Raw genomic sequence first — 20,738 nt, forward strand, 5'->3', positions numbered from 1 at the left:
CGCAACGAGAACGATTGCGCCGAAACCCTGAACGCTCGTCTGCACGATAGTGCATCGTGAGTACAGCTCGTCGAGATGAGTCGATTGTCGCATCGCCGGCCATCAACAGACTAACAGTGACTGCATCACGGACATTGTGCGAGAGCCGGGGTACTATGGTAGCCAGGGGTACCACCATAAGATGCAATTGTAAATGTTATGGCTTGGCTCTCCAGCACACCGATGTGCTGTTCTCGTAACGAATTGGCACGTATTGTGGATGATATTGGTCGCGAAAGCCCACGTGTTTAACTGCTTTTATATTGTAACCATGATCGTGAATACAGTTCGCTTAATATTGGTGGTACATTCAGATGGGGCTGAAAAGCAAACCTACAGTTTGAGTTTGTATTGCTTATTTTAGCATCTCATAAGAGTCGCATACAACTTTAAAATGCACTTTTATATCTATACACGCATCCGTTACAAGATGTTCTACAACGATTATCAAGGTCCTTCACGGGATGCAATGCGATCTACTTTCGCTCAGGGTAGAAACAGCGATTTTCAAAAACACACCACCCGTGAACAACCAATACAGCCTATCGATATGAACTGCCGAGAGATGCTAAGTGGCTTGTTACACAACTCGGAATTGCATTTCGCAGAGTTTGCGACACGCGTGGATGGAGCATCGAACCCAGCTCTCGGGCCCCCCCCTGGGGGGCAACGCGACTCGCATCTTTGGCCGTGGCACGCGGCACACGAGAAGTCGCACGAATCCTTTTCGTTCTCACGTATGGACACTGCCCCCTGCTGGAGTGCAGCTTCGGCGTCGCGATGATATTTTTTACCGTTCTGCTTGATGCCATTCCCGACTGGACGTATGCATGTCTGTATGTATGAGATCATTTCAGTTTGTTAAAAAGGTGGCCCTGAAATGTTTTGCTCATGCCACTGCTGGTGGCCACGAATGTTTTGTCCACTCGTTGCAAGTTGGTCAGCTATGGGAGGATTTACCCATACTTCACCCCACCACTGCGGTGAACTCATTCATGATGCCGTGTGGACAGGCCGTGGGCGAGGGGGTGTTGAAGAAGCTTGCCCCGGGTTATTTCAACTGCGATGCCGGGAGATTGAATCGGACCGGCGACTTCTGGATTGCAAGTGAAAGTGTGCTAACCGGTAACGCCATGGCAGCATCCCAGTTTAGTTTTTTGAGAACGATGTTAAAAGCCCACATCACTCTTATCTCGGATTATGAATTATAACCAAGCAATCTTTTTGATTGTACCAAGTCTGAGCGATTGGCGCCACGGTGGCGAGGAGCTGACTACCACGCCTCGTGTACAGGAAGTCGTGGGTCTGATCCCGACGCCTGTATAATTGGAGTTTGCGTGTCCTCCCCGTGGTCGCGTGGATATTTCTCCGGGTCCTCTGGTTTTCCCCTCCATATTTAGAATCATGCGTTTAGACGATTTGGCTGCTATAAATGTTCACACGAAGAGCCACTTTGTTGAGCTATCATTTGTGAAAACCAGGTCGCTTCTAAAACAAGAGCTGTACAGCTCAGTGGGCCCTCACTGGTAAAATAAAATAAATAGTTAGAGCTGAATGTTGGTTTAGAAACAAACAAAAATGTTAGTATGCTTTATCTTACCACTTTCACGTTGTGGGTACACTGCGTGTGAAAACCAAATCCATTAAAACAGTTCACGTACATAGTGATATTTTATTAATTGTAATTTTTATAACTATCAACTCAAGGAACTATGGTTGGAATTTGGTTTGATGTCTCAGTTACACCTGACATGGTTTGTACTTAGCCCTTTGAGCCATTGACCCAATGGCTAATTGGTACCATCCTGTATGGCAAATGCTATTTAAAAAAATGCATAATTGTATCTAGCATATACAGAACATACAGAATATATGCTAGCAAGGCCGCTCGGCACGGAATGGGACTGACCGCGCGTGACAAATTTTTGTTTTTGGAGAAATAACGAATCCCGAATTAACCGGAACCCCCGTGGAATGTGAAAATCAAACAGCGGCTTCATGAAACAGATGGCACCTGTGCTCACTTCTCTTTGTCCCACAGACGACACTGCCCATCGTGCACACCCCAGCTGGGAGCGGCCAGCCCCTTTGGCTCACGGGGTTTGCATCCTTTAGATGTCTTTACACAGACAGTTGCTGTACATTCTGCGTGAATTTATACAATCCACGCGTTGCTTGTAATCGCAACGTCTCGGCTGGATGCCGCAGCTGGATTCTTATCTGGCTCCTTTAAATGTAAAACGAATGTCTTTGTAACAGCTGCTTCTTGTTGTTGTTGTGTTTAGTGTTGGTGTCCCCCCCCCCGCCCCGCACCTCCAATTAGCACGGTTAGCTTCGTAACGGTGGTGCAACATACATTAGAGAAGTTCAACAATACACACACAGCGTACATTACAGAAGATGATCGATCACTGTGTAACAAAAAAAATGTTCCTGGGTAGTGTTATTTCCTAATTGCTTATACCTCAAAAGTACAGAAATTGGCTCTTATTCCCCAAAAACGTTGCTTTGTGACCAGGACACAAAAGCAAAGTTAATAATCCACTCCATCAATATCACTGTGTAACAAATGTAATTATTTTTTGTTCCTGGGTAGTGTTATTTCCTAATTGCTTATGCCTCAAAGTACATAAAATGGCTGTTATTCCCCACAAACTTTGCTTTTGTGACCAGGACAGTGATATTTTTAAATATATATACCTTCAAAGAGAAAACGTGATGTGCATTTGTATCTTTGGTTCACATTAAGAGTCAGAATATTTATTATACCGCAGAAAGCTATGAAGCTCTTTGTCGCAGATATCCAGAGGGGGCACGTAAAAACGTTACCACAACGAGCAATACAAGAGAGGGTAACACACCACTCAAGAACAAATGAAACTAAACCATCCCCAACCTACCAGGCAAACCCCACTGAGCTATCAACTTGTTTTTCAGAAGCAACCTGGCCACAAATGATAGCTCAGCAAAGTGGCCCATCAGTTGGACACGGGTCATTTTGTTGAGGCTCACGTGACGCAGTGCTTCTTAACCTTTACTGCAGCCTTGCACCCCTTCGGTTCTAAATCGTTCAAGAAATGTAAATAGACAGGTTTGATGAAACAGAGTAGTTGTATTCTTTGTTCTTTCGGTAAAGTCACGTAGAAGGGAAATAATAAAATAATATAAATATAAAACAATAGAAATTCTCACGACGTTTCGACTGCAACACAAGCAATCGTCATCAGGTGTGAAATCCACAGCAAGAAAATTTGAAAAAAGGTGGTTTTATATTAATATTATTTTATTATTTCCCTTCGACGTGACTTTACCGAAAGAACCAAGAATATGAATTCCTGCAGTCACGAAAGCTGTAAATCAAAAGAGTAGTTGTACTTTCGTGCCCGTGCTTAATTTGTGTGTTCGATTATTCGCCTTCTAAAAAAACAGTCTGGCCGTGTCTCTTACCCCCAGAAAGGGCATCTCGCATCCCCAGGGGGTTCAGCGTGCACCCCAAGTTAAGAAGAAGAAGAACAACCACTGCCCTAGACCATTCTTACACCGGTGCACAAACGACTGTGATTGATCTCCGTCTCCAACAGTCGGCAGCAACAAAGGACTTTTAAAAGTTGATTCTGGAATAAAAAATCGGCCACAATTACAGCCTCTTTGCAAACGACAGCTAGCAGCACCTCGACGTGGGCATCGACACGTGGCAGCCTGGCAATTCCATCCCATGGATCTACATTAACGTCACCTTAGCAACCAGCCCCTGTATTTATGGAACCGACCAGAACATTTGTGGGCAGCAGGAGGCCCGGGGGTAAGTGACGGAGGGAGGGTGTTATAAAAGTAATCTCGGGGTGCATGAATTGCCTCACCCTGGCATTATCAAACGTGATTGGATATCGGGATCACGGTTAACTGATGTCCCCCCCCCTACGCTTGCACTCTCCCTCCCTCTCTCTATATGATGCTATAACAGCTCCTTTTATGTCCGTAGTGTTGATATACTATGACTGTAATATAGGGTAAACTGTAGGAACGTTTGCCACGGTGTGATGGTTCGCACACTGGACTCACAATCCCGCTCCGCCGACTAGCACTTTGGCTACGTACGGCGCAAAAGAAGTTCAACACACACACAATCCAGAGGTCGCCGGTTCGATTCAATCTCCCGGTTGTTAAAACGCGATTAAGTTTCTCAAATCCCTAAGATTGTCCTGCAAGCATGGCCACACGAATCTAAACATTTTTACAGCTCTTTCTTTAAAAGCTTTTCAGAAGGTACCGGAGTTGCCCAGTACGATAACATTCTGTCCATGGAACGTACATGGTATTCTTGTCACCACATAATTGACACCGGTAAATTATTAAAACACAGGGGTCATTAAACAACACAATCAAGCGTTGTCCACACGGTGAATGAGTTATGACGAGATGGTATGACTTGGTACAACTCGGACCGTGGTCTAAAATTACTTAACATAGTGTGAGCACTCATGGCATCCATACATCTTACAAGTAGCCAAACCCTAGCCGTGAGAAAATGACATCAGAGCAAGCCCGATGGAAGGAGCGCGTGTACAGACACATTCACACGCGGCATTGCCAAGTGTCGCACACCCCCAGTGTTGCAAAGTCGCCAAATGAACCTCACAAAGTCGCTCTGTAGATCTTCTACAGTAGTCAAAGTGTCAACGAACAATTTACCAAAATGTACACCGATGAGTGGTGATTAACCGATGAGTGGTGATTAACCGATGAGTGGTGATTAACCGATGAGTGGTGATTAACCGATGAGTGGTGATTAACCGATGAGTGGTGATTGACCGATGAGTGGTGATTAACCGATGAGTGGTGATTGACCGATGAGTGGTGATTGACCGATGAGTGGTGATTGACCGATGAGTGGTGATTACCCGATGAGTGGTGATTAACCGATGAGTGGTGATTAACCGATGAGTGGTGATTAACCGATGAGTGGTGATTACCCGATGAGTGGTGATTAACCGATGAGTGGTGATTAACCGATGAGTGGTGATTGACCGATGAGTGGTGATTAACCGATGAGTGGTGATTACCCGATGAGTGGTGATTGACCGATGAGTGGTGATTGACCGATGAGTGGTGATTAACCGATGAGTGGTGATTGACCGATGAGTGGTGATTAACCGATGAGTGGTGATTAACCGATGAGTGGTGATTGACCGATGAGTGGTGATTAACCGATGAGTGGTGATTGACCGATGAGTGGTGATTGACCGATGAGTGGTGATTGACCGATGAGTGGTGATTAACCGATGAGTGGTGATTGACCGATGAGTGGTGATTGACCGATGAGTGGTGATTAACCGATGAGTGGTGATTAACCGATGAGTGGTGATTAACCGATGAGTGGTGATTGACCGATGAGTGGTGATTAACCGATGAGTGGTGATTAACCGATGAGTGGTGATTGACCGATGAGTGGTGATTAACCGATGAGTGGTGATTAACCGATGAGTGGTGATTGACCGATGAGTGGTGATTGACCGATGAGTGGTGATTGACCGATGAGTGGTGATTACCCGATGAGTGGTGATTAACCGATGAGTGGTGATTAACCGATGAGTGGTGATTAACCGATGAGTGGTGATTACCCGATGAGTGGTGATTAACCGATGAGTGGTGATTAACCGATGAGTGGTGATTGACCGATGAGTGGTGATTAACCGATGAGTGGTGATTAACCGATGAGTGGTGATTGACCGATGAGTGGTGATTGACCGATGAGTGGTGATTGACCGATGAGTGGTGATTAACCGATGAGTGGTGATTAACCGATGAGTGGTGATTGACCGATGAGTGGTGATTGACCGATGAGTGGTGATTAACCGATGAGTGGTGATTAACCGATGAGTGGTGATTACCCGATGAGTGGTGATTGACCGATGAGTGGTGATTAACCGATGAGTGGTGATTAACCGATGAGTGGTGATTGACCGATGAGTGGTGATTGACCGATGAGTGGTGATTGACCGATGAGTGGTGATTGACCGATGAGTGGTGATTGACCGATGAGTGGTGATTAACCGATGAGTGGTGATTGACCGATGAGTGGTGATTAACCGATGAGTGGTGATTGACCGATGAGTGGTGATTAACCGATGAGTGGTGATTGACCGATGAGTGGTGATTGACCGATGAGTGGTGATTAACCGATGAGTGGTGATTAACCGATGAGTGGTGATTGACCGATGAGTGGTGATTGACCGATGAGTGGTGATTAACCGATGAGTGGTGATTGACCGATGAGTGGTGATTGACCGATGAGTGGTGATTAACCGATGAGTGGTGATTGACCGATGAGTGGTGATTAACCGATGAGTGGTGATTAACCGATGAGTGGTGATTGACCGATGAGTGGTGATTGACCGATGAGTGGTGATTGACCGATGAGTGGTGATTGACCGATGAGTGGTGATTGACCGATGAGTGGTGATTAACCGATGAGTGGTGATTAACCGATGAGTGGTGATTGACCGATGAGTGGTGATTAACCGATGAGTGGTGATTAACCGATGAGTGGTGATTGACCGATGAGTGGTGATTAACCGATGAGTGGTGATTAACCGATGAGTGGTGATTGACCGATGAGTGGTGATTAACCGATGAGTGGTGATTAACCGATGAGTGGTGATTGACCGATGAGTGGTGATTAACCGATGAGTGGTGATTGACCGATGAGTGGTGATTGACCGATGAGTGGTGATTAACCGATGAGTGGTGATTAACCGATGAGTGGTGATTGACCGATGAGTGGTGATTGACCGATGAGTGGTGATTAACCGATGAGTGGCGATTAACCGATGAGTGGTGATTGACCGATGAGTGGTGATTAACCGATGAGTGGTGATTGACCGATGAGTGGTGATTGACCGATGAGTGGTGATTAACCGATGAGTGGTGATTAACCGATGAGTGGTGATTGACCGATGAGTGGTGATTAACCGATGAGTGGTGATTGACCGATGAGTGGTGATTGACCGATGAGTGGTGATTGACCGATGAGTGGTGATTGACCGATGAGTGGTGATTAACCGATGAGTGGTGATTGACCGATGAGTGGTGATTGACCGATGAGTGGTGATTAACCGATGAGTGGTGATTGACCGATGAGTGGTGATTAACCGATGAGTGGTGATTAACCGATGAGTGGTGATTGACCGATGAGTGGTGATTGACCGATGAGTGGTGATTGACCGATGAGTGGTGATTAACCGATGAGTGGTGATTGACCGATGAGTGGTGATTGACCGATGAGTGGTGATTAACCGATGAGTGGTGATTAACCGATGAGTGGTGATTAACCGATGAGTGGTGATTACCCGATGAGTGGTGATTGACCGATGAGTGGTGATTAACCGATGAGTGGTGATTAACCGATGAGTGGTGATTGACCGATGAGTGGTGATTGACCGATGAGTGGTGATTAACCGATGAGTGGTGATTAACCGATGAGTGGTGATTGACCGATGAGTGGTGATTAACCGATGAGTGGTGATTAACCGATGAGTGGTGATTGACCGATGAGTGGTGATTAACCGATGAGTGGTGATTGACCGATGAGTGGTGATTGACCGATGAGTGGTGATTAACCGATGAGTGGTGATTAACCGATGAGTGGTGATTGACCGATGAGTGGTGATTGACCGATGAGTGGTGATTAACCGATGAGTGGCGATTAACCGATGAGTGGTGATTGACCGATGAGTGGTGATTAACCGATGAGTGGTGATTGACCGATGAGTGGTGATTGACCGATGAGTGGTGATTGACCGATGAGTGGTGATTGACCGATGAGTGGTGATTAACCGATGAGTGGTGATTAACCGATGAGTGGTGATTGACCATCCTTGTGAGTGTGAGGCAATGAGATGCCAATCAACTAGAGTATCTACGTTTAATTTTATCACCTAATCCAGCACTCCCACTTGCATGACATCGGTCCTCCAAAAAGGTCACTGGACTCTGTCTCCTCGACAAAAACGTTGTCGTGAGAGGCACCCAAAGTCGCTAAATGTAGCGGCAAAAATCACCCAGTTGGCAACACTGGCATCACCACAGTGCTTGTACACAGCACAGCGCAGCCTCGAATGCGAGCCTAAAGACACCGCACAAGAAAGTCATCCGCTGCTACCGCTGCCACATTGTGCACATGCCACTACCCATCCTGTAGACTAGTGGCAGAGTCTCTGTGGGCGACCTGTCGCCTTTGGTGGGTGTTAAACTGGAGGAATTGCTCGTTGTCAACACATCACTGGAATTGGGATCCGTCAAAAACGAAGCGCCGCTTGCCTGGGCTGCGTGCCCATGGTTTACGCAACGTTTTTCTGACTTTGGATCGAGTCATTCAAGTGATACGAGTGTGGTGCGGACACTCACACACACCAGCCCACATATCGACACCTGTACATCAAGTAGATTGTGAAGCGCACATCGGTTTTTTGGGGGGAGCGGGAATGTGGGTGTGTAAATTAGGCACCGTGTACATTTCATATTTGTCAGTGTTATTTATTTCTATAAACCATTTATCACCACAACGACAATCAAGTTCTGCTCCAAAACCATTTCAACGAATACAAGTTACAAATGAGCTGGAATGCACAATTTTTTTTTTCAAGGAAAACGTGACAAAATATGTAATGTAAAGACCCCACTCGGGGTGGCTAAGAGAGGCTTCCGAGGCATCGCTGTGGAACGGAGGCACCGTGGAGCCGTGCCTAGTAGGCCGACTGCAGCTCGATGATGATCAGACTCAGCAGCTTTGACCAAGACGTACGCATCTCGGAGGTAAAGCTCTTGCCGCACGTCTCGGTCACGTACTTCAGGATGACTTCTGCAAACGTCTGTGGGAAGAGATAGCGAATACGCCGTGAAGTGGGCGACCATGCATATGCAATATTTGAATAAAATGTAAACATATGACGACGACGACGATGATGATGATGATGATTCCAATGATTTACGGTCCTTAATCAATCTACTGCTGGATAGAGGCTTGCCGACTCCATGTTGGTCACGGGAGTTGTCTGGTCATACTTCACCATGCGGGTCAGTCGGGGGGGAGGGGGGGGTGCCCAGGATCGGTCCACGCATCACTCGCCACTCGTGTTAGCAGTGGCCAAGAATCAAACTCGGGTGGCTGGGTTCACAGCGGAGTGTCACACACCTCTGTGCCAAAATAATATCTCACTTTACAAAGTTAAGTGCGACATGGCTTTGTCTTGGGGTTCCATTTACATCGAAACATTACCGCAATGATACAAATACATGAATAAGCATGTTCTTAAGCAAAATTTAAAGGCAAAATAAAAAAAAGAAAGATTAACGCTTAAACTCTGCTGCTTGTTTAACAAAGTCTATAAATTGACTGCTCGTGTGCCAATTCCTATTTGATTTAATTTAAAAGCACAGCGTACACGTGGCTGTACTTAACGTCTAGCAATGGCAGAGAAGACAGGGATGGCTCCCACCATGGCTGTCCGCGTGTGCTTTCGGGTCGCACTGCGGGTTACAGCCGCCTACCTACAGTCGTCTACCTACAGTCGCCTACCTGCAGCCGCCTACCTACAGTCGCCTACCTACAGCCGCCTACCTACAGCCGCCTACCTACAGTCGCCTACCTGCAGCCGCCTACCTACAGCCGCCTACCTACAGTCGCCTACCTGCAGCCGCCTACCTACAGTCGCCTACCTACAGCCGCCTACCTACAGTCGCCTACCTGCAGCCGCCTACCTACAGTCGCCTACCTACAGCCGCCTACCTGCAGCCGTCTACCTGCAGCCGCCTACCTACAGCCGCCTACCTACAGCCGCCTACCTACAGTCGCCTACCTGCAGCCGCCTACCTACAGCCGCCTACCTGCAGTCGCCTACCTGCAGCCGCCTACCTACAGTCGCCTACCTACAGTCGCCTACCTACAGTCGCCTACCTACAGTCGCCTACCTGCAGCCGCCTACCTACAGTCGCCTACCGCTCGCTCCACGTGCTGGAGAGTTGCATGAGAGAGATGAATGGCACGACGCCCAACACCCTCGCGGCACCGCGTGACAAAACGACAACGGCGGTAGCACGGGGGGCCGACAGAGCACAGCCGCGAGAAGACCCCCCACGCCCGCAACAATTCGATTTTACTGGACACTGCGAAAAAAATGGGCAAAGCCCCACAAACAAAATCTACAGGTTTGGTAATAACATGACGGAGAGTAACAATGCAACACATTCCAGTGGTCCCTCGAGTGTGTCTCGCGGGTGTAGTTGACACGAGGTCAGTGTCGCTGTTTGGTATCCTGCTCTGGAAACCCTTTGACCTTCCCCACGAAAGTCCCCACACGTGGAGCGAAGCTTGAAAACAAAAGTCTTCATGGCGTGCAAAACAAAATACATGACCTCATCTTGAAGGCAGGTCCTTGCTCAGCTGCGAGTCATTTGCAAACTTTATGGCATGTGTCAATAAAAAATGCTTATCGCAAAAATGCAGGTGTGTGTTCATTTTTCACGCTGATAAAGAAGGCAACATATTTCGTGCGACATCCCATGACGGCAAGCTGAGCAATGCTGTTCATACCCATCTGTCTCAAACATTATTTGATTATATATCTCTTAAGCATGCTTAAATGTAAATGGCTTCCCTTCAAGTTTTTTCCCTTTTCTTCAATCCTTACGGGACTTGGGACACGTGTTGATGAGAGAGAGAGAGAGGAGGATGCGGTGGAACGAGATTCGAGGAGAGTTGGCACGTGGCTGGAGCAGGGGGCGCAGGAATAGAAGCTGATGGAGTGTAGTATAATCTTAATAATAATAATAGCAAATATAAATATAATCTTTATAATAATATATATTATAAATATAATCTTTATAACAATATAAAACATAAATATAATCTTTATAATAATATATAATATGAATATCATCTTTATAATAATATATAATGTAAATATAATCCCATGCGCAAGAATGTACATTTCTAATTGCGTGCAAATGATGTGCTGATGAGGGAGGCACGCACTGCCCAATTATCTTGCGACGTAATTTCCTTGCGACATATGGCTCAGAAGATGATTCCTAACAGGGAGTCCATTACAAAATAAAAGTGTTATGCAAGTGTTCTCTCACTTTGTTATGTTATTAAAATATTGCATGAATGATGAAAGCAACAACAAAATCGATGGTGATGATCACTTGAAGGTTTCATCATGTTGGGATGTGGCTCTGTGTTATTCTATGACACAGAGCTGCAAATCTTCGCCCTCTACTGGCAGACTAATGCCCTAATCGCAGGCCGGTGCCGAGTCGCACCAGACCCCACGAGGACCAGCTATCACTCCGGCTGCCCTGTGAATTATATTCGAGATGGGTTGTGATGTGAGGTGCCATGATTTGCTGAGTCATTTAAGTGTCCTCTAAATGCCAGTAGAAGTGAAAAAAAAAGTTGCACGTATGAGAAAACCTGATGATGCAGGCAGTGATGAGAAGGAAACTGGCACTATTTGGACACATTTATAGAAGGACGGACAGACAGCAATAGGAAAATAAAAATGTGTCGTTTGGAAAAATCGAAGGAACCGGAACGAGAGAAAGACGTGCACCACAGAATTGCTTGACGGCGACATCACAAGAGAGTGGTGCCAGAAACACGTGGCACCACGTGAACATCCTGGCACAAGACAGAGAGGAAAGTGGAAACAAATGACGAAATGTGCAGTGGACCACCTACGGGCTCTCTGCCCAATGGACCGTGATGATGATGATGATGTAAACGCCAAGATCGCTGTTATTATTATTATTCACATTGAAGTAGTTGAGGTGGTTCGGGCACCTGGTAAGGATGCCACCCGGTAGACCCCCCTGGAACTCTGCCGAGCAGCAGCAGCAGCACGTCCCACTGGGCCAAGAGCCCGGGGCCGGCCCAGGACACGCTGCTGCTGGCAGGACGATGTCACTCGACTGGCCTGGGAACGCCTGGGAATTCCCCCCAGCCAGAGCTAGAGTCTGTGTATAGTAGTGTAGTAGTGTATAGTAATGTATAGTGTAGTAGTGCATAGTAGTGTAGTTTATAGTTGTGTATAGTAGTGTAGTGTATAGTAGTGTATAGTCGTGTAGTGTATAGTGTAATAGTGCATAGTGTAGTGCATAATGTAGTGCTGAATTCTGTCGCCAGGGAAAGGGAGGTGTGGACCGCCACTCCTCGACACGCTGCTGCCACGACCCTCACCAGGACAAGCGGACCGAGAAACGGACGAACGAACCTTGAAGTAGGCGGGCTCGACGTTGAATTGCTGAGCGTGTGATTTGCTCAGGTCCTTCAGCTCGTTCTTCTGCTTGTCGGGATCGTCCAGATTGAGCACAGCTTGGTGCACGGCCGCCAGGATCTTGTCGCCATGGATGCGGACCTCCGCTGAATTCTCCAATTCCTCGGCCGTTTCGAGGCCTTTAAACTTGGGAAAGAATTTCTTCGCCTCGGGGTTGTTGATAATGAACCTTGAAAATGGAAAAGAGAAAGGCAAGTACATCTGAACAGCATGCACTGCTACGTCACTTAAAAGAATAATATAAGGATAACACTAAACCATATATTTACAATTTTCAACGTAAATTCACCAAAGCCAGACAATACAGCTGGCACACATGGTAGGTAAAACTGACTAAAGACATTAAACAATCTATTCTATTTTTTTATGGTCAAGCCAAATGTGCTATTATGGCATATGCTACAATTCTGTCACGGTAAGTTTTATAGTAAAAGTCACGGCCGAGTTGCGGAACAATAACAACAATACATCTGTGACCTCCGTGACCTCCGTGGCAAAATCATAGCCTCACTAAAATGGCACATTCTTCATGGTGCACGCCTATCGTCTCTCCAGCAATGTACGTTCAAGTACATCCTCGGTACAAGGAGCTTCACATTTAGTGTCCCACCCACTGCCACTTGTGAACGATCGCCATAACACATGTATGTTGTTGTTCGAATCCTACCTCGCTAAAATTTTGACCCCTGCATCTTGGTGGCTATTGTTAAAAATGTCCCAAGATTCTCGAAGAGCGGCCTTTTCGTCTTCCTTGAAACTGCTCACGATTCCTGAGTCCTGCAGGGCACCCATTGCGAGCGTGTGCGGCTTACAGGGCGAGCTCGCAAACCGGTCCCGAGCGACCATTCGCACCGGACTTATATCGGGAGCGTGAGCTTGCTTCATGCGTGTGTTGTAATGCCATGCGGTCAGGATCCGTGTTGCAAGAAACACTGGCTGTGCACGGAACAAAGTGTCTGCACGCCGCTAATCTTTTATTCAACAGCAAAAAAGTTAAACGTGACATTGAAAATGTTTTTTTAATTCATCGTATCCGCCATGATGCGGGACGGGGACAAACATCGCAGATCCCACTATCCGTGAAATTTTTCTCCACTTCTCCGCAGAAAAATTACAAACAGAATATTCCGTGCGACTCCTCGTGTCCATGAACAAATAGCGGGCAGGAGGAAGTCGCCCAGCAACGCAGGACAGGAAACCCCACGGATAATAGGAATAGGGGGAGCGAGCCTTTTTGCAAACCCTACAGCTCCCTTGAATAGAAGTCTCGCAGATTATATGGTCACGGATAAGAGGAGTCCTTCTGTATATAATTATCACGAAAGCTCTCAGTCAATCTATGTCTGATGGCAATTTATAATATCGCTCAGTTCGGAAAAAGTTAACTTCCTTTGAAATCAAACGTAAAACATCGCACACTTTAGCAAGGATGACACTATAAGAAAAATCCAAACACAACCTGTTTGACAATCATTCTACGAAAGCCCGTTTCAACGACGTATCATCTTCAATGGGGAACGCTATCTAGCAAACAAACAAAAAAACAGACCGATCAGCATTGCTGTAATAAGTGACATCGCGTTTTAGAGATACCATCCCTTATCACAATGGACAGGCCAGGGTGTCGCGCTACCAAAGGCACTGCAATCAAATGATCGTCTATGATAGAGCCCCGCCGTTGTGAGACACGTGTGTGTGTGTGCATACTGCAACAAGGGGGAGATTAGATCAGGCGAGGACAAAATCGTGATTGCTCGCAACTCTCGCAAAGTCTTGCAGCAAGCAGCGGCCATAATCAGATTTTACCGTTTCACGCTTACAAAACATTCCAAAGAGAGCACTTTCAGAGTAATATGCCCAACATATTAGCCATTCAAATAACGCTACAGCAAACCTGTCAACCGCTTCTCAGTGCCCTACCTTATTACATACCAACTCAGACCTTATTGGTCACCCCGTGCGCTTAGAAATCTCAACGTTCATCCTACAAAGTCCCATCACAAGGGAGAAACACGAACAGACAAAACAATGTGACCGCAATTCAGCTTTTTTGGCCCAAATTTAAACGGCTGTACGCCGTATGGACCTCAAAACGCAATGTCCCAACCCCGTGACGACCCGTGTGGGTCGCCACGGGGTTGTCAAAGCCACAGCACACAACGCCGTCTGAATCGCGTGCAGTCGCATGTCGACTTCGCTGCGGCTGAAGCGGCTTAGGACATTAAATATAGCCCCCCCACACACACACACCACCACACACTAAGCGGGATTATGAGGGCACGTGTTGATGCGGGCATGCATGAGAGCTGTGCGTTTTCTCCGTAAGGCGACTGCTGTGTTGCCGCCGCTGCTGCTGCCACTTGGAGGGCAGCCCGCGTCATGTGCACCACCATCGTGGTCATCAGCACCCTCGTGTACCTGGTGCGCAGGAGGTTCTTCAACAAAGTGGAGCCGTGAGTCCGCAGTGCCTCCTCGCGGCGTTCGCTCTGCGCCCTGCCTCTACGTGGTCACATTTAATGATTAATTGTGAAACCCGCGGGCCCACTTCGCAGCCTACAAAACAACAACAACCTTGCAAGCCGCTCGGTCGTATCTCTTTGTATGTTGTTGTTGTTTCGATTGTTTGAGAAAAAAAGAGTATAAAACCTCTTTTTCAGACTCCATGAAGAATGCAATGTAAGGTCCAAAGGAGCAGCAAATGGAATTGGTGTTCAAAATGGAACCCCGCCTTAGCTGTGCATCGACAACATCCCCAGCAGCTGCCTACGGGAGAGGTATTCATGAGATCTTGATTGTGTAATGACGCTGCATTCTCTTGCCTACTACAAACTACCGTTTGTCAAAAAAAAAAAGACACGAATGAAGCAATGGTTTAATCGTGAACGAGCATAGGCAGGTTGTGTTTCATTTGGTGGACGGTTAAAAAAGATTCTGCTCCAGCGAGGGTCACGTTTCGCTTGCCACGTTTGGCACCAAGTGTCAGCCAGTCACGGCATCGTGGTGGAGTTAGAATGATATATATATGTGGACACGTACACAGGCATTCGTGCGGCACACACACACAGGAATATCATTATTAACAGCGACAATTGAAATGTAAGTGATTTGGTACTGGAATCATAAAGTTCGATTAAAACAACAATAGACGCAGGTGTTATGCATTTGGTAAAACATTAATCTTAAAGGTACAATTATGGCATGGCCCATATTAATGGCGCGATAATAATTGTCTCATCATGATCATAATAAGTGTATTGGACAAATTGCATTACATAATAGCGTGCCTTTATTGTACATTAACATGTTATACCACTTCATGTGGTGCTGTATGTATGAAACAACCCACTTTACTGGGTTTACCGCATGCAAGAGTTCATCTTTTTTGTTGTTAAAGAAACTGAACGAGATTACGACAGCAGCACCCATGCTGGATGTTTGTTAACCAACATTAACACCAGAGGTGTGGACTCGAGTCATGTGACTTGGACTCGAGTCAGACTCGAGTCATGAATTTGATGACTTGCGACTCGACTTGGACTTGCATAACAATGACTTTGTCCCACCTATGAGATGTGGACTCGAGTCATGTGACTTGGACTCGAGTCAGACTCGAGTCATGAATTTGATGACTTGCGACTCGACTTGGACTTGCATAACAATGACTTTGTCCCACCTCTGATTAACACCATGTCCATTAGTCAGCAGGTGGCACTGTTATCCCAATGGAAGGTGCAGTATAACAACGTAATGTAGGATTGGTCGTCTTGCAACAGCCACGACTGGGTCATGACATTACAAAGCAGCATTACCCTTGTACCTATGTTTGTTGAACTTCTTTCGCGCCCTACGTAGTAGGTGCGACATCCTTGCATTGTCTTGCAAGGGCGGAGAACCATTGTCTTTACTGGGGGCCCATTGTAACTTTACAATACCTCTGCCTGGCCACACAATAGCACACGCACCACCGGCGTGTTTATCCAACAGCATCGCAAACAATCATTGGGGGTTCACTTCTACCGCACGAACGAGATGCCTCCCACCTGCCCTTCCCTCTCTCACACAATATCGACGTGGTTCTTAAGATTCACCCGAACACGGCAGCCGAGATGCAGCGAGGGATACGCGTCATTCGGGGTGCCCGTGTCAAGGTGTTTTGGATTGGACCGCGCGTTGTTCGCCAATATGTCCAACGCTCTCGCTCCGCGTGCTGTAGGAGCTTCTTCTCGAATGGAATGATGTCGGTCATCGTGCCGAACAACCCGCGGTGCAACCAGAAAGACATCGGATGTATGTTGAACTTCTTTCGCACCGGACGTAGCCAACCGCTCTAATCGGAGGTGTGGGGGGGGGGCAAGCTAGCCGCAAAAAGCGGTTTCTACATGAATGCGTTTTCAATCTAGACGATGTAAAGATGCATAGCTCCAGGTGGCCTCCTAGCATCGGAGAGCTGCACGGCACAAGCGCGACAAACTCACCGCAAGTCGTAGATTTGCGGACCATTTCGATGTGGCCGGGGCAGATCGGTGTGGCCGCGAGGTGGATGAAATGAAGTCGTTTGGGGCGTTATCTCACCCATGGGTTGCCCACCACCCACCGCCTCCACCATCCCATGAATTAGCAGCAGCAGCAGTCGTGTACGGTGAGCAGTGTCGGATCATCCTCGTAGCACAAGTAGCTGCACAGGCTACGGGCCCCGCACTTTCAAGGGCCCCGCGCTAAATTCTTTCAAGCTATCAATTCCGGTTCAGTGATTCTGCACTTGCTCTATTACTATAGTACTATACCGCCTTCAACTTTTTGAACGACTGGGTGTTTAAGGTTAGCGATTTGTCGTATTATCCGGCTGTATAGCAAATGAAAAAATACAATTAATAAAATAATGAAAATAAAACATAATAAAATACAATTCTCACGACGTTCCGGCCACAACGCAAGCAGCCGTCCTCAGGTGAAGAACAGGGCTGTCGGAAAGACAGCGTCTGACACCCTGCTGCTTGCGTTGTGGCCGAAACGTCGTGAGAATTGTATTTTATTATGTTTTATTTGTATTATTTTATTATTTCCCTTCTACGTGACTTTACCGAAAGAACCAAGAAGATGAATCCCTGCAGTCACGAAAGCTTTAAATCGAAATAAAATACAATTACTTTACTATGCAAGTAAATCAATTGTGTTTTAATATTTGTGTGTTTTTTATATAGGGCCCCTTTATAACAAATGCTATAGGCCCCACACGAGCTTCATCCGGCACTGACGGTATGCGGTTAATGTGAATGACATTCGCAAACTCCTCTTTCAGATGTTGGCCGCGGTATGCTGCGTGCTTGACCGCACGCCCACCGCCTGGAATGAAATGAAGGATCCTTCCACCCAGCAAGTAGCAGCAGGTGGCTAGCGCCTGACACGAAGTGGGGGTATAGGAGGGTAACGTGGCACCTCATTTGCCCACCACAGCCATTCCCACGGGCGGCGCAAATGTTTCAGCAGCGCGTTTTCACTCAAGGCCAGCGGCTTGCGTGTGTCACTAAACAATGTTCGAGAACGCGCGGGTATAGGGGATCGTCGGTGTTCGGGCCACAATTGGCTGTGCCTCTCAAGACGCCGGTCAAAATCAACAAAGCGACGTTAACGTCATTGTTACTGCTGGCTGTCATCAGCAGCCGTGATCTATCCACTGCTGGGCGAAGGCCTCTCCTCCCCCCCACACGAAGTTGCCATCGTTTACGATCCGACGGTGAACACAATCCACCAGAGCTGCTTCCTCGTTGCTTCACCTCCACGGTGCGCGTTCACGTGGGGGGGTGCGCGTTCACGCGGTTCCGTCCTGCCGGCGTGAGTCTCGACCACACCAAAGCCACCATCCTCGACAGCGAGTGACGTCTCCCGGCCCAAGCGAGTGCGCTTAGAGGCCATCCATTTAATCCACGCAGAAACAATCAAGGATTATACGGGATTCATAATATTAACGCGTTTAAGCAAACAGATAGTCCACCGCCGGACTATCTAAACTCATTTGAAGGCCAATGTAGACAAATTATTATTGAGGCTTCAGCCCCCCCCCCCCGTTTCCTATGCGTACGTACATATTTCTAGATTTGAAGCTTTCGTGACTGCAAGGATTCATATTCTTAGGTTTTTTCGGTAAAGTCACTTGATGCAGCTATCGTGATGTGACGGTTCCACCTGAAGACGGAAGCTTGTGTTGCCTCCGAAACGTCGTGATTTTTATTTTATTTTTTATTTTACTTTTATTAATTTACATTTTTTACCTACGTGACTTTACCGAAAAAACCTAAGAATACGTACGTACATAGTCAGTTGACCCCCCATACGCAGGGATACGCGTTTGGGTGAACCCCCCTCCCACTCCACGCCTGCGTACTCAATGGATGGCCCTTTTCGGAGTGGGTGGCTTTTTTGTGTTCGTTATTATTATTGACATAAATTTTTTGTTAAAAGCGTACGCTTAACAACCGAAACGTGTGAAGTATTTGTTACCTTCATGAACAAATAAGTATCCAGTAGTCTAACTCGGTAAGATAGTAAAGCATAACTTACAGTGGATCATCGTCGGATGATCACGAAATTATCATTATTTAAAATAGCTTATTTTTAGATATTGTGTGTATGGTTTTTTTTTGCTTTTAAATGTGTTTACGACATGCACTTGGTATAAACAAACGTACAAATAGACAAAAAAAATATCCTATAAAAAAAAAGTTCCCGTATTTACTCTGCCGTACTTATCACTCCAATCTCGAAGACTCTTCATGGGGCGATGTACGCAGTACACCACCACCACTACTACTACGCTCTTGATTCAACACAACCACGGTGGGTGTTTGACAATAGCCGGACTGGGTAACAGCCTTTGGAGCGGTTTCGTCGGATCGGTCCGGGACCGTCGGACAATCGATGATCAAGTGTCGTTTCATCCACTTTCAAAGGAGAATCGTCCACTCTCATGAATAATTATCTGTATGATAATTCCCGCATTGTGGGTTCGTTCCATGACCTATGCGAGTGTAGATCCCACGCGTCTCCACGTGGTCATCGGTGCACTTTTCAACTTTTTTCCCATTTTCTTTGTCGCTGTCCATGTTTCTTTTCCATATGTCACAGTAGGTAATTGATACATATATCGACCTGCTAGAACGTATCAATGTTATATACTGTACTGATTAAAACGGTCTTGTTTATGAACACTGAAATGCGTCGCTTTCCACTGCTAAGTTCAGTTCTCCAAACTCATTCCACGCTGCTCTCTCCTCTGCATTTGTACCCCCTAACGATAATTTCCCAAGTAACACACCCCCCCCCCCCAACCGTGTTCCTCAAAAACAACATTTTCTATTGTTAGTGACCCTGTTGCAGGGCACTTTTGTTTTGCGAATTCGCCCCCGAGCCCTACTTTTGCAGCGCTGTTGGTCAAGTCCTTCGATCAATCCGCGACGACAATTCACCACTGCGGCTGCGATTTAGCGGCTGCTGCCAGCAGCAAACCCCGACTCGTTAATCTCGTCTCGATTCACGCTTATGCCTATTTTTTTTTGGGGGGGGGATATCTCCCGATATCAATGAGGTTGTATCTCCGCGTCTAAACTCGCCGTCCGATGAGTACTTTGTGCATTCCTCCACGCTATTTTGACTATTCCAACGGGTTTTTTTTATAGCACACGCGCGTATCCGGAGCATTGCTCATAAGATAATCCGCTCTGCTAATATTGCTCCCGAAGTAGCCAACACGGCTCTCCGCAGCCATCGACTCCGCCCTTTGCCAAGGGTGGTGCCAGAGTGACCCAATAAGAACTTTTATTGCCGCTACCACCTAGGAACGAAGGGAAGAGTGATCCAAGTCCACTAACTGCAGGGCTCGCTGAGTCACCGTCACCCACACGCGCCTCCCCGCGTCGCCTTTCATTGGCCTCTCCTCCCACACAATAAATGTTGACATTGGAGCAACGGCCACACCTATTTCATGTCTCAGGCGCACACTGACCCCTCTTCCTGCACAGTCTCGAGGACGCTTTAGAAGGCAGCTTTCGCCACAACATGTTTTTGTTGACATCTTTGCATCGACAGGTCCCGTCTGCGCAAGTCGCTCGACTGACACGGGGGGTGATGAAGACGTGATCAGCCGTGCGTGCTGCAGCCGCAAGTGGCGTGGACTTCGTGAACGTGATTGAGCTCAACACAACTCGCACGCATACTTTATTTCACAAAGGGAGTGTTAGTATTGTGCTTTCAACCAAATGGTAACGAAAGTATAAATATACACAAACGCAAATAATTAAAAATATAAATGTTCATGTATTTTACATTATCATGATGTATACACAAATAAACTGACATTTCGTAGTATTG

General features: G+C 46.8%; 1 protein-coding gene and 1 long non-coding RNA gene across 2 annotated transcripts; one reads left to right on the top strand and one right to left on the bottom strand.

Annotated features, from left to right (window-relative positions):
* Positions 1 to 8,558: 8,558 nt before the first annotated feature.
* LOC144722575 (globin-2-like) lies at positions 8,559 to 13,241 on the bottom strand. The gene is made up of 3 exons (XM_078600771.1): positions 13,042 to 13,241; positions 12,312 to 12,543; positions 8,559 to 8,909 (listed from the first exon to the last, which is right to left on the bottom strand). The coding sequence occupies exons 1-3, from the start codon at positions 13,218 to 13,220 to the stop codon at positions 8,784 to 8,786; spliced, it is 537 nt and encodes a 178-aa protein (XP_078456897.1). The 5' UTR covers positions 13,221 to 13,241; the 3' UTR covers positions 8,559 to 8,783.
* Positions 13,242 to 14,140: 899 nt separating this feature from the next.
* On the top strand, positions 14,141 to 20,738 carry LOC144722580 (uncharacterized). Its single transcript, XR_013586064.1, has 3 exons — positions 14,141 to 14,827; positions 15,032 to 15,148; positions 20,457 to 20,738. It is a non-coding gene; the product is annotated as an uncharacterized LOC144722580 (long non-coding RNA).

This window comes from Lampetra planeri, chromosome 1, assembly GCF_965212315.1.
Source record: "Lampetra planeri chromosome 1, kcLamPlan1.2.h2, whole genome shotgun sequence".
Lineage (NCBI taxonomy): Eukaryota > Metazoa > Chordata > Hyperoartia > Petromyzontiformes > Petromyzontidae > Lampetra > Lampetra planeri.

Excerpts from the sequence above, each read along its gene's own strand:
- LOC144722575 (XM_078600771.1), bottom strand. The coding sequence starts at position 13,220 with ATGGTCGCTCGGGACCGGTTTGCGAGCTCGCCCTGTAAGCCGCACACG. Across the intron at positions 12,544-13,041 it reads GGGGTCAAAATTTTAGCGAG|GTTCATTATCAACAACCCCG; the intron begins GTAGGATTCGAA and ends TCCATTTTCAAG. Across the intron at positions 8,910-12,311 it reads TCGAGCCCGCCTACTTCAAG|ACGTTTGCAGAAGTCATCCT; the intron begins GTTCGTTCGTCC and ends CTCTTCCCACAG.